The sequence below is a fragment of the Trifolium pratense genome, linkage group LG5 (assembly GCF_020283565.1).
Source record: "Trifolium pratense cultivar HEN17-A07 linkage group LG5, ARS_RC_1.1, whole genome shotgun sequence".
In the NCBI taxonomy this organism is placed as follows: Eukaryota; Viridiplantae; Streptophyta; class Magnoliopsida; order Fabales; family Fabaceae; genus Trifolium; species Trifolium pratense.
Genome location: NC_060063.1, coordinates 30215382 through 30229513, shown reverse-complemented (window position 1 = coordinate 30229513; position 14132 = coordinate 30215382). Strand labels below are relative to the sequence as shown.

The window sequence follows — 14132 nt, the reverse complement described above, 5'->3', positions numbered from 1 at the left end:
GAGTGAAAACCACAAAATGATTATGGATTCGAGATGTAACACCTCTTTGAACATGTAATATTAATAAAACATTTTCCTATTAATAATAATCTTACACGCCAACATCAATTTATATTTATGTCAGCTACATCAAGATAACAAATATTAATGATTTACCGTAAAAAAAAAAAAAACAAATATTAATGATTTGTTTGTTTTGACTATGAGATGAGAGAGAAAGCCCATAAGGCCCAAAACGAAACATTAGGTTGATCATTTCTCTCCCGGCTCCCCACATTTCTTTTATACCCCCAAAAATCTCATTTTGCCCCTTGTGGTTTGAAAAAAATTTGCCAAAAAACTTTGGTTTATATTCACCGAAGCCAAATATTAGACCTTTTCGGTAACTGCGAACCGAACATTAGCATTTTCGGTACACAGAAACCGAACGTCAGCTTGTTCGGTACCTGCGAACTGAAATATCGTAGATTTCGGTACGTTGTTATCGAAAATTTCATTGGATCGCTGGAATTAGGCCATTTTCGGCAGAAGTTTACTAAAATAATTGTTTCGGTACCTGCAAACCGAAATGTGTCAGATTTCGGTAAGTGGTTACCGAAGTTTATTAGCATGTCAAATTCCTTCGGTTCGTATAAACCGTAGTACCCCGAAGGGCAAAAACGGAAATTCAGGGGGTGGAAAAGAAATGAGGGGGTCGGGAGAGAAATGATCCATTAGGTTAACAATTGGGCCAACATTGATTCATGAGCCCACCTCGTACTGTCTTCTTCTTCTTGTTCTTCTTCTTCATTCGATTTTCTTCTTCGTTCTTTTCTCTCAAGCGATTGAATTTCAAATAACCCTTTTTTTTTTCTTCCTTCTTTTACACCTGAATTCTTCTGAACCACTCTGAAAATTATTCAGCTGAAACTCACAAAACGATGTCGGGTCGATTGGTGAAGAAGATTCTGAACGAACAAAATCACTTTCCTCATCAACTCATCAAAGAAGAAGAGGAAGAAGATGATGAAAATTATGAAGAAGGTTCCACTGCACCTTCCACAATCAACCCCTTCGATCTTCTCAACGATGATGATTCTGAACCAGAACACCAGGTTCTAAAAATTCCACTTTTTTTTTTTTTGGATTGAAGCTCTTTAATTCTTGCAACATTACGTAACCCTTTTCAATTTTGCAACTGGGTTTTGTTTTTCTTAAGCTAAAATTGAATTGGGTTAGCTCAAAATTTTAACTTGGTATTTGTATTTGGAAATAGGTTAGAAACAAATTATTCATTAGTATTTAGTGAGGAATTTGTGTTTAAGTGTAATTTATGGTGTTTAAAAGTGTCATTACATTAGCCAAATAACTAGGCTCAAGTGAATAATCAGCTCCCCTATGATGAATCGTCCTGAACCCAAGTTCGATTCCAGGTGGAAACAATTCTTGGTCAGACTTTACTTATCTTGCTGCCAAACTCTAGATTACCGGGCCCTTACCATGAGAACCAGAGAGTTAATACAAAAATAAATGTCATTACATTAAACTAAAGTATCATAGAGAATGATATGGTGTTAGGCTGTTGTATTGATTTTACTAGAATATTTTTCTTTGGTGTTTTTAGCTTAGAGTTAAAATCTATGAAGCACCGAGGCAACACTGACACAGACATCGATAATAATGCGAGAAATTGAATGTAATCACATGTGTTGGTGGCTGATTCTGACACGTTTTAGATTCTAGACACGCTTAGTTTGGTGCTTTATAGATTGTTGGATTCTTCCTCCTTCAAAAGAAGGTGGCACCTCTAATATTATGCTTATACTTATTTTAATTTGGTTGTCTCGTTTGCAGGGAGATGAGTCTGCGGATGAAACATCAGTGAGACATGATGATAAGAAGGGGACATCCTCAGGGAAAAGTTCTGCTCAGGTTTCAACATCAAATCCGAAATCAAAGAAAAAGAAGAACAAGAAGAAGAAAAGCAAGGATAATGCTGTTACCAGTAAAAGGGGAGGTGAAAAGGAATTGGACTTGATTTTAGAAGATTTGGCTCTGAATGCGAACTCTTCAAGTGAGCAACATGTTACTACAGAAGATAAAACAGTGAATGCTAAGAACAAAAGCAAATCTGTTAAGCAGGATGCTGTGTCCATATTACTAGTGGATCCCAAACATTTGAGTGCCGAAAATGAGCTGATAAGAATATTTGGATCTAAGGTTGTGAAATCATTTGAGAATAGCAACAACCAACCAAGCAGTTCTAGGCAGATGCGAGGGGTGAGGAGAGTACGCCATAATCTTAAGAAGACTTTTCTTGTTACTCCAGCAAACACTTGGCTCCCATTGGATGATTCTTTGTCCATGCAATTTCTTGAAACAAAGAATGGATATAACTACTTTAGGTAAGGAGCTTGTTATTATTCTTACTGCGTTGATTGATAATATTTTGTACTTTGTTTTTTGTGATAATCCCTCTCTCTGTATGCGTGTCTAGTTGTTTAAGTTAAAGGCTATGGACTTGGTTGTAGTATCCTATCTTCAAAGTGTGATGTGCCCTATTGAATCATAAACATGTATATGTTAAACGGCTATGGACTTTGTTGTAGTATACTATCAAATCATAAACATGCATATGCCGTAGAACTTGCATTAAGATAGAACATGCATAAAGTTAAAACCTTAGGAAGACCTTTGAACAAACAAAAGGTTCCAATTTAATACCTTGGAATAGAAAAAATAACCAAATGGCTGAGCTTGAATCATGAGGAGCCAATAGATGAAAAAGGGGGAAATTTAAGCTGGAGACATGGGAAAATTACCTACTTTGGCCCAAACATTGGTTATATATATATATATCCCCTTCCATTATCCCATATATGTGTGTCAATGGAATTTACATACTCAGGGAGTAACTCTTGTAATAATTAGTAAGTATGCTGTTGAATAACTATCTGTAGACATTATATTTCACCAATTCAGCTGTAAAATATTGTGATATCATCTCAATGATCGAACGCACCAAAATATTTATGAAAAATTATGAACTTTATCTACTAAAGAAACAATCTGACGGTTGGATTGATGAAACTTGGTGCTCACAAAGAGCTATTAAATATATTAACTATCACAAAAGTCATTCTTGGTCCAAATTTTGCTCCAAATACATATTGCAGTTCTTTGACTCAATGACATTTTGTTAAATAGTTAGATAATTCAAATGTTGAATCATGTGATAAATGATGTACTCATAGATATGATATATACTAGTGGACATCTATTTACATTTTGAATAACATATTTTATATGAAAATAAAGTAGTGCGAGGAATTATCAATTAGTTTATGGTCAGTATGGTATGAAGACCATGCATGATTGAGTCCATTTGTTTCGACTCTTGGGTTTAGGGTTAACAAGAGTGAGATTGGGGAGATATTGGGTTCTCAATCTATCTGGTTGATGATTATGTGCTTTATTTATGATGATGCTGGAAATTGAAAATATCTTTTGTATTTTGTGTTCTGAATTCTGATTCCCTATTTTATTTTTTCGGTTGAAGACTTTTTAGAAGTGAGAATCATAAATTATAACGAGAGTTGCATCTTTTTGAATCTCTTTTAACTACTGCTCAACCTACCTCTTTTACCATGTAGATATGTGCACTCACCATCCTACTCCCAATATCAGAATTCCTTTGAAGCTGCCAAAGCGATTAATGACATAAATGGTATAGCAAGCATATTACAGCACCGTCCTTATCACATAGATTCCCTTCTAACAATGGCAGAATATTTCAAGGTAGTGGGTGAACAACAAATATCTGCAGATACTATTGCCAGGTGTCTATATGCCCTTGAATGTGCGTGGCATCCCATGTTTACACCACTGTTGGGTAATTGCCAGTTGAAGTACAAACACGATGCAAACAAACCTATATTCACAGCCCTTTTTACTCACATGAAAAATTTGGACAGGCGTGGTTGTCATAGATCTGCTCTAGAGGTCTGCAAATTGTTGCTTTCACTAGATTCTGATGATCCCATGGGAGCTATTTTCTGCATCGACTACTTTGCTTTAAGGTCTGAGGAGTATGCATGGCTGGAAAAGTTTTCTGAAGCATATAAAAGCGATAACTCCATATGGTTGTTTCCGAATTTCTCTTTTTCTCTTGCCATTTGTCGGTTTTACCTTGAGGGTGAGGCCTCTAAAGATGCTTCTATAGATTCTAAAAAGTCTTCTTCCTCTGATCTTATGACACAAGCATTGATGCTTCATCCTTCGGTTATAAAGAAGCTAGTGGCAAAAGTACCATTGAAAGATCGTGCATGGACAGATATTCTCAAGCATGCTTTTTTCCGTTCAGATCAAACCGGAATTCCATCTCAAGATCACTTGATTAATATATATGTTGAGAGAAACTATCTTATATGGAGGCTTCCTGATCTGCAAAAACTGCTAATCGCTGCTGCAAAACAAGTCATTGAAACACTAGAAAGTAATAAAAGTGAAGTTAACGACTGGGCTTGTGTCAGAAAAGAAGCATTCTCATCTGAGAAAAATGAGTAAGTGATTTCTTTTGCGTTTAGCTAAAGAAATTCATGTTTAACTTTGTAGCATCCTGTTGTAGAAATGAATCTTTATCTAAGCCCAATAAGGTTTATAGATGCATCTGAGTTTATCATCTTCAAAACTTGATGCAAATTATTTCAATTTGGAATGAATATTTAGTGTTAATCGATTGAAATTATGAATAAGTTACATTTCGCTATTCAATTGACAATCTTTTTCTTGTTAGGTATGGACATTTGTTGGTGTCTAATTTCTCTGATTCAGTAAATGCAATTCCACATGAAAATCTGCAACAATTTATGGGCATTCCAAGGGCTGGGGAGGCTATGCTGGACGAAAACCAATTTGCTAATCAGCATGGCAATGGCCATGCTCCTCGTGGCGTTGCAAATAGAAACGCATTAGCCGTCTTGTTTGAGTCGATGCTACCGTGGGTTACTTATGAGGAAGGTGGACCTGACGTTAACCAACCTGGTGACGGCGAGCAAGACAATCAGTGATTCTGGTTACAACTTGGTCTTCCTGCTCTATAAACCTTTTTTCGGGAGTGGCGTGAACTCCATGATGAGATGTCTTGTACAGAGCGACGTTTAGGGAGCTTGATGCCTTCTGCAATTATGTTGATCCTTGTCAACCATCTAGATGCTTTTATAAATGACATAATTTTGTGGTGTCTAATTTTGGGGATATTGATGTCAAATGTTATACCTTTTTTTTTTTCTCTTTCCAATATGAATTTCTACATTGATATACTTTTGAACTTTTTTAGCACTGTTATTATAATTATGTACTGTCACAATAAGAGTTTAATTATGGTAGCAACTTCATGAGAGGTCAAATGCTCTTATATATGATACAATATTGCAATTGGATGATTGTGTTCAAATGAAAGCATTAGATCAAAGGTAAACAAACACTTTCAGCACCCCATTGTGGTTGGAGTTGTGTAGGGCACACCTCATTCTTTGTGTGCCTATGGCATGACTATTTCTCTAAATTGTTGAGCCATTGGCAGCATTATGGTATATCTTTGTGAGTCTGCGTATGTCCCCATTAGCGAAAACCATGTACAATGGTTGAGATTGTAATTGCAATGATTGCTGGCTTTAGGAAATCCATTTTTTATTTATGTGATACAATGCAATTATACTCCAAACAAATCCAAGAAGCCGAATGCTGAGTTTCCAAAAGCATGTATAACCTAATGATATATGCATGTACGGAAATGCAATGCAAAATGTTTGTCGTGAGTTTGTTTGAAGATTCAATGTGTAGCCTTCGAGCAATTGCACGATCACCCCGTGGTTTATGAAATCCAAACAAATACCTTATAATCCTTGTTCAAATTTGGGAAGATTTTTCTTTATATAAATTTGATCATGCCTCAAATGCAACTACACTACTAATTGTAAGCAAATAATGGCATGATCACATGGTTTCATGAAAGATAGGTCTAGTAATAGATAAATACTTTATATTTGTTGGTTTAAGAACTTGCACAATAATGTACACTATTCTAAACTATGTCACGCTTCTAATTATTTATCATTGGCAAGCTTTAGACAAAGTAACTGCTGAAAGGCCACTCATTCAACATGCTGGCCTAGGCACATGTAGATGAATAAAAATACTTACATGGCATGGCCTTCTTGTGTGTGGAGACATTCTTTTCTTTTCCTTCTTTCTGCAAATATTGAGTGGATTTTTAGGACAGGTAACCCTTCAAAGACTATAGAAGCTGGGTGGGAGGGGGGACCAAGTTTAGGATCAAGCTTATATGATAAAGTTTTCATGTGAGAGAATTCTAATATATATGATTAGGGTCACAACTGTATAAGTTGCAAACATCATTACAACAATGCTAAGCATTATTGTATAGTCATGCTGAAATATTTATAAGTACAACTAAGATAAAAATATGCATGTTCTTACTAAAAGTATTTTATACTTTGTGATCCTATAATTCTCAACATTGTTTCATTTTTTGTGTACTTTGGACCAGAATTAAGAGGCCACAACTTCATTGTTTTTAAAGAATTAAATGGATATGAATAACTTAGTTGTGGGCACATAGAAGATCACCTAATCATATTGTGTGACATAATAGATTATTTAGCTGATCATATCACTAGGCGAGCATGGCTTTATGTGGGAAGCCACAAGCAGAAAGTGCATTGTTCTAATTAATTACTTGTGATTTGGTTGTGTTTTTTTTTATATTTTTATCAGGAGAGGAAAGCTTTTATTAAGTTGAGTAGGATAAATTAATCAATATATAAATGATCATATAACATAATTGTTGTAGAGCAAAGATAAGAAAATATGAACGGTTTTGCTAAACTATGAACTAGTATGAACAGCCAAATATGAATGTGAATAACTCAATCTTGTAATTATAAAATGTGGCTGAGATTGTTAGGGCAAAATATAATTTATTGAAACTCTTGGAAAATTTGACTAGCCTTTTTTTTTTTTTTTTTTTTTTTTTTGATAAGCGACTAGCCTTTAATATGATTTATCCTTCTAACCATATTATTTTCATGACTTGACTATGATTTCTTGCATATGGTATGTGAGTCTTGTTATATCAATACAGTGTAATAAGAAATGATTCTCTTCAGCGTGGATTTTTACATATATTCTCTCGTAATATGTGACTCAGATTGCACTGGAGGGACAATATGAAGAGTCTTACATAGGAGACAACCCACTTTTTAGTGTAACATAAGAAGATACTCAAGTCTTTTAATTATTTGGTCAAAAATTTAATTCTCGATCAATGAATATGAAAAAATATTTGTTGGGACAAGTCAATCTTTTAAATAAATCTCAATTACTTTGAGAGGATTAGTCTCCACACTTACGTCTTCCTTTGTCAAAAGAATATTCAAAATATGTTCCCGTAAACTTAACTCAGTCGATATGAGCATCGCGTCAGAGTCAATGCTCGAACCTCGATCGACAAAAAAAATTCAAAATATTACTTTTGAATTTTCTCACCTATAAAATCAGAACTCAATCAGTCACAAACACTCACACACACCACCATTGAATCAACAAAATGGCTTGTAATCAAAATTTGAAGAATGCTATCATAGCATTATTGGTTCCTCTTCCCTCAATCATCTTCTATCTCACATTCCTCAACAACTATCACTCATCAATTTCAAACCCAAACAATCCTTCTTTTCTCTCAACTCTATGGACATGGTGCTATCACCACCCTCTTCTCTTTGCCAATGCTCTCTTCTTCTTCAATGTTAATCTCCTCTTCTGGCTCATTGGTCAAATCCAATCTAGTCACTGGGTACATAAAAATCCAATCTTTCATCATATTAATCATATTGCATCCTCATTTTCGAATCCTTCAGGTGTCACTTTCTGTGTTGGATCAGTCCGAGCAAAAGCTCTGACTTCAATTGGTATCCTCGGATTAGTCGGTCCTTGGACGGATACCTAGTTTCTAAAATTGTTTTGTAAATAAATACTAATGTGATTGAAAATTTTGAAATTTTGAAAATTTAATTGACCCAATTGATTTAATGATTCAATATTCAAATTTTGGTATGTGGGTATGTATAAAGTTGACATCTTTTGTTGTTAGTGATGATGCAGATGATTGATCCATATTGGACAGTGATACCTGTGATGCTTGTTCATTACTATGCACCTCACCCTTTGGCTAACTATGATTCTTGGAGATCAAAGATTGTGATTTTCTTGACTTGGATTTGGAGTATTAGACTCACTCATAATTACTTTAGGCGCGAAAAATGGCAATGGGGTGCGAGAGAAGATTGGCGTTTTACTGAGATGAGTGAACAATATGGAAAACATTGGTGGTGGATTTCATTCTTTGCTGTTTATGTTTCTCAACAGGTTGGTTTTTTTCCGGTTTAATTGAACACCTTGAACCTGTTTGATGAATTGCCTGTTTGGTTCAATTTTTTAAGTGAATAATCAATTTGGTGTCTAAAATTGTAGAAGTGTATCAATCTAACTCATATATTGATAATATTCCAAAATGATCTCTGAAATTGCAAAATGTTAATAAAATTCGTCCCTCTGTTGGTATTCATATGGAGAATAATGACATTAAGGCTCTGTTTGGTAAAATATAGCGGATAACTGAAAAGTTAGCTTATAGTAGATGAGCTTATAGCGAATAAGCTAGCTGATTGAATTACTCCCTCTACTCCTTAATATAAGAAGTTCACTTTTTAGATACATTGAAATATTAATGTATCTAATCTAATCTGTGATATAGTCTAGATACATTAATATTTCAATGTATCTAAAAAGTGAATTTCTTCTTATATTAAGGACCGGAGGGAGCAGTAATGTTTGGTAAAATTAGCGGTTGAACTACCTTATAAGTATGAAATGACATAAAAAGATATGTTTAATTAATATTTAATTTTTTTCAAGTAAGATATCAGGGGTAAAATTGGAAGAAAAAATGATAAGCTATAAGCTTATAAGCTACTTGAAATAGTGTTTGAAAAATAAGCTATAAACTAGTAAAATAAGCCATAAGCTCTTTTTGAAAAATGTTTACCAAATAGGTCTTTTTTGGTCATATGAGCTTATAAGCTATAAGCTCAAAATATGGCCTTACCAAACAGAGCCTAAGTTGGTAATGTCAGGATGCAATTGAAGCTAAGTGAATTATGTCAGGGATTCATTTGATAGCAGATTCAGAAAGATAAACGAACTTGATTAATATTTTACAATTCTATAGATCATTTTGAAATATTGATAATGTAGCGGTTGATACGGTCCTATAATTTCACGGACGAAATTGAGTATTTACTCTAAATTTTTATGCGTTGAAAATGGTTTTTTTGTTTCTTGCAGATGTTTTTGATTGGATTGTCCCTTCCATTGTATGTTGTGCACTTTGTTAATAAGCCTTTGAGTATATTGGATTTCATGGCTATTGCTGTTTGTTTGAGTGGCATTGTTATAGCATACTTTGCGGATACACAACTCCATGACTTTATGTGTAAAAACAACAAGCTAAAAGAGCTTGGTAAACCTGTAGTCTCTGTACTTGACAGTGGCTTATGGTATTACTGTCGGCATCCGAATTACTTCGGTGAGACGCTGTGGTGGTGGGGACTAGTTGTATTTGCATGGAGCCTTGGACATGGATGGACATTTATCGGAGCTTTTGTTAATACATTGTGTTTGGCTTATGTGACTAGGCTTGTGGAGGAGAGAATGTTGAAACAAGAGAGTAGAGCAAAGGCGTTTAGGCTTTATCAGAAAACAACTTCTGTGTGGATACCTTGGTTTAAGTCATTTCCTTCAGAAGTTAAAAATAAGAATGCTTGATGTTTTTCTTTATGCAATGATTGTTTTTTTTTTTGTAAAATTGTCATGTTGGTATCTTATTCAGTGTTGCAATTTCTTTTCTCTTGTTTATTTAATAGAACCATGATTTGTATTTGTTTTAGTATGTAGTACTGATAATTCAAATTCTAAGTGTGTCTGATTGTACGATACTGACACTGACACGGTAATGATACACATGATTTCATACGATCACTTTTATTTTTTCAAACTATAACAGTTGTCTATGTATTTGTGTCGTCTTCTGTGTTCTTGTCTATCTCTACACATGTTGGTAGCCATGATTTACTGAAATTCATGAGTTACTTGATCTGTAGTGTGGATGAAGTAGTATATCTGGGTCTGGATATGTTTTCAGCAATACTTTTAGTTAGGCTTCTGTTCATTGAAAAGCATGAAACTAAAATAAGCTTTTTTCAACAGAGCTTTAATTAGTGTTTGAAGCTACTATTTGAAAATCAAGATCTCATATTGTAAAATGGATCTCATCAATTTGGATGATTTTACATGGTTACATATATTGATATCCAGTGAATGGCTGATTAGAAATATAAGTATTACAGAAGAAAAATCCATGTATGCTATAGCAAAAGCTCCTTAGAGAAGAAACATGATAATCTCTGTCCAAACCATGAAATTTCTAACAAAATAATATTCATTGCCTCCCTCTTTGCTAACTGTCCCCTTAATATAACTATATTACATCTCTAACATATTTGGCCATATCAACAAAAGTTTGCTGTATTTTACGAACAAAACTGTGCAAGAAAGGCAACAACGGACGCAAGGCAGCATCTTAAACAACTAGAAAGCAAAGCTCTTTAAATCCAACCATTGTTGTTAAGCCATTATTTCATGATTTCGGTAAAACTTTGATTAATTTGCTTTCTGTTTGTTTAAGATGCTGTCATGTATCCGTCCTTGCATTTCCTACGCAGTTATGTCCGTAACATATATAGTAGCAAAGCTCTTTAAAATAAGCTAAGTCTTCACTTCACCACTTTCAAAAGTTGACACAGTTGGTGAAGTTAGCCTTTTGTTTTATGAGATGGTCAAATATAAAGAAAGAAAATAAAATATATTTTTAAAACTAATATATCAAATTTAATTTATAAGAAAAAAATCACAATGCATTTACTTATATGAAATGTAAATTAAAGCGACACACGAAAAACACTGAAAATAACTATTTAATAAAAAAAAAGTTGAATTTGATGGCGCTTCAACTTCAGTATATCTTTTTCAATGTAAACAACTAAATTGTATATAAAATATATTTTTAAAGCTAATACATCAAATTTAATCTATAAGCCAAAAAATCACAATGCATTTACTTATATAAAATGTAAATTAAAACAACACAAGAAAAACATTGAAAATAGCTATTTAGTAAAAAAAAAAAAAAGTTGAATTTGATGGTGCTTCAACTTCAAGTTCTTGGATTCATACATAAACAACTAAGTTGTATATAAAAAATTCATTGTCCATTTTATAAAACATATTTAATTCCCTAATTTTATACTTTTAACTAATCTTTTAACGATGTATATCACATCATCCTCACCACCCTCAAAACTCTAATATTTAGCGTGGTTGCATTCCTTAATAAGACTTTGTGGAAAAGCAAAGCAAATAAATAATGGGTGAGATTACGTACTATTTTTAAAGGTGAGATTGCTTTTTCAACCCTAAAGGTAAATGATATTATTTCTAAAACATCTCCAAATATTTTTTTGATAGGGGTAAAAATATAATAAAAAGTAAATAAGAATTAAATTTAGAAAATCTTTATCTTATAAGGAGAAAAAATATATTTAACCCTAATCTATCTATATCTATATACTCCAATTCAAAAGAAAAAAAAAAGCCCTTTGTTAAAAAAAAAGAAAAGAAAAAAAAAGAAACCCTATAAAGTTTCTTGTGTAATACTAGTACACCCCTATTAAAATTTTGAGTTGAATATTAAAAAAAACTTTAATTTTGGTTCACACTACACATTTCTTGCCGCCTCACGTTTGTTTATCTAAAGTATTGAAAACAACTTGAAAGCCATCATTGACGGTTTGCAAAAGCAGGTTCTTGGCAAATAAGTTGAAGACCATTCATCAATATATTTTCACTTTTACAATACTTAGACTTGATCACAGAAATTGACGAATGGTCTTAGTATTCGTCATTGATTTTTGCCATTGCATTTTCACAGAAATTTCTACATTGATTTTTGGTTGGCAGAAATTTTAATATTTGATCAATGGTCTTAGTATTTGCAAATTGGTTTATTAATTATATTGGCCTTGTCATCTTGGATCCATATCCACATAGTGTTTGTTGAGAACAAGCACACACTTTGTGTTATTGAAGAAGAGGAAAAAGATTTTGGAGAAAGAAAAGAGATTCTTATTGCTTAGTGAATATTGTGAAATGGTTTACAAGGAGTGATTCTACACTTTATTCTAACTCCTACTTATAGCAAACAAAGATAGGTGGTTAACTTGATAGACAAGTAACCAACTAACCAACTACTAACTAACAAGTTAGTTACAACCAACTAACTTGAAATGAAACTAACTTCTAAACTAGGTTTGAACAATTACAAAACAACATGCTCCCTTAATTTTCAAACCTATACAACAAGTTCAACCTCATGATCTAAGTTGGAACACACCAAGTGAATTCCTTAAGTTCAAAAATCTGTCCACCTTCAAACTCTTAGTCATAATGTCTGCAACCTGTGAACCAGTAGCACAATGAATTACTTCTAAGCTACCTTGATTCACCTGCTTCCTCAAGAAATGAAATCTGGCTTCTATATGTTTGCTTCTTCCATGCAGCACTGGATTTTTAGCTAAGTTTATTGCAGATTGATTGTCAATTTGCAGTGTAATTGGCTTCTTCACATCGATCTTCAATTCCTTAAGCACTGAGTTAATCCATAGGGCTTGACATGCTGCATAAGAACCAGCAATATATTCTGCTTCACACGAGGAAAGTGCAACTACTGGTTGCTTCCTCACCAAGCAACTGAAGCATTCAAATACTTGAAGAAGTAGCCAGTGGTACTCCTTCTATCCACTTTATCACCACACCAATCAGCATCTGAATAGCAAATTATTTCTGATTTTGCATTCACTGCTGACTTTGGAAAGAGAATTCCAAAATCTAGTGTGCCAGCTATGTACCTCAATATTCTCATAGCAGCTTTCATATGAGATTGTCTAGGATCCTCCATAAATCTGCTAATCAAGCCAACTGCAAAGCATATGTCTGGCCTGCTATTGCACAGATATCTCAATGACCCAACAATCTGTTTGAACATTGGATCCACTGCATCTTCACTTTCATTCTTTTCCAGCTTAAGATTTGTCTCCATTGGAGTTATAGCATAGGGACAATCAGACATATTGAATCTCTTCAAAATCTCACCAGCATACTTTCTTTGATGTAGCATTAATCCTTTTGAAGTTTTCAAAAATTCAATACCTAAGAAGTAAGAAATTTCTCCCAAATCTGTCATTTCAAATTCAGTCATCATGACAGTTTTGAACTTCTCAATCTTAGCTATGTCACTCCCAGTTACCAAGAGATCATCAACATACAAACATATAAGAATGATGCTTGAAGTTGACTTTTGTACATAAACTCCATATTCTGACTTGCATTTGCTGAAACCTTGTTTCACAAGGAATCCATCAATCCTTTTGTTCCAGGCTCTTGGAGCTTGCTTCAAGCCATATAGGGCTTTCTTCAACCTGTATACCATGTTTTCTTTACCTTTTATCACAAAACCAGGAGGTTGAGTTACAAAAACTACTTCTTCTAATAGTCCATTTAGAAAAGCAGATTTGACATCTAGATGGTACATAGGCCAATCTCTTGCATTTGCTATAGCTACTACCAGCCTTACAGTCTCAATTCTAGCAACAGGTGAGTAAACCTCTGAGTAATCCAGCCCTTCTGTTTGCAGAAAACCTCTTGCAACCAATCTTGCTTTGTGCTTTGCTATGGAACCATCTGGGTAGAGCTTCAATTTGAACACCCATTTTACTGCTATTGCTTTCTTGTCTGATGGTAACTTGACTATCTCCCATGTATGATTCTTCTCAATGGCACATAGTTCCTCCTCCATAGCTTGCTTCCATTTTATGTTATTCAGAGCTTCAATATGATTAACAGGTTCTGCTCCTGCTAGCAGTGCAAAGTGTACTAGATCACCATCTTCATTTACCTCA

The 14132-nt window shown here is 33.9% G+C and overlaps 2 protein-coding genes across 2 annotated transcripts; both read left to right on the top strand.

Annotated features, from left to right (window-relative positions):
• The first annotated feature begins 723 nt into the window (after positions 1-723).
• On the top strand, positions 724-5399 carry LOC123884652 (transcription factor 25). Its single transcript, XM_045933799.1, has 4 exons — positions 724-1094; positions 1834-2384; positions 3633-4541; positions 4775-5399. Exons 1-4 carry the CDS (start codon positions 921-923, stop codon positions 5046-5048), a joined length of 1908 nt encoding a protein of 635 aa, XP_045789755.1. The 5' UTR covers positions 724-920; the 3' UTR covers positions 5049-5399.
• Positions 5400-7570: 2171 nt separating this feature from the next.
• LOC123884585 (uncharacterized protein C594.04c) lies at positions 7571-10130 on the top strand. The gene is made up of 3 exons (XM_045933710.1): positions 7571-7855; positions 8164-8427; positions 9406-10130. Exons 1-3 carry the CDS (start codon positions 7610-7612, stop codon positions 9883-9885), a joined length of 990 nt encoding a protein of 329 aa, XP_045789666.1. The 5' UTR covers positions 7571-7609; the 3' UTR covers positions 9886-10130.
• The last annotated feature ends 4002 nt before the right edge of the window (positions 10131-14132 follow it).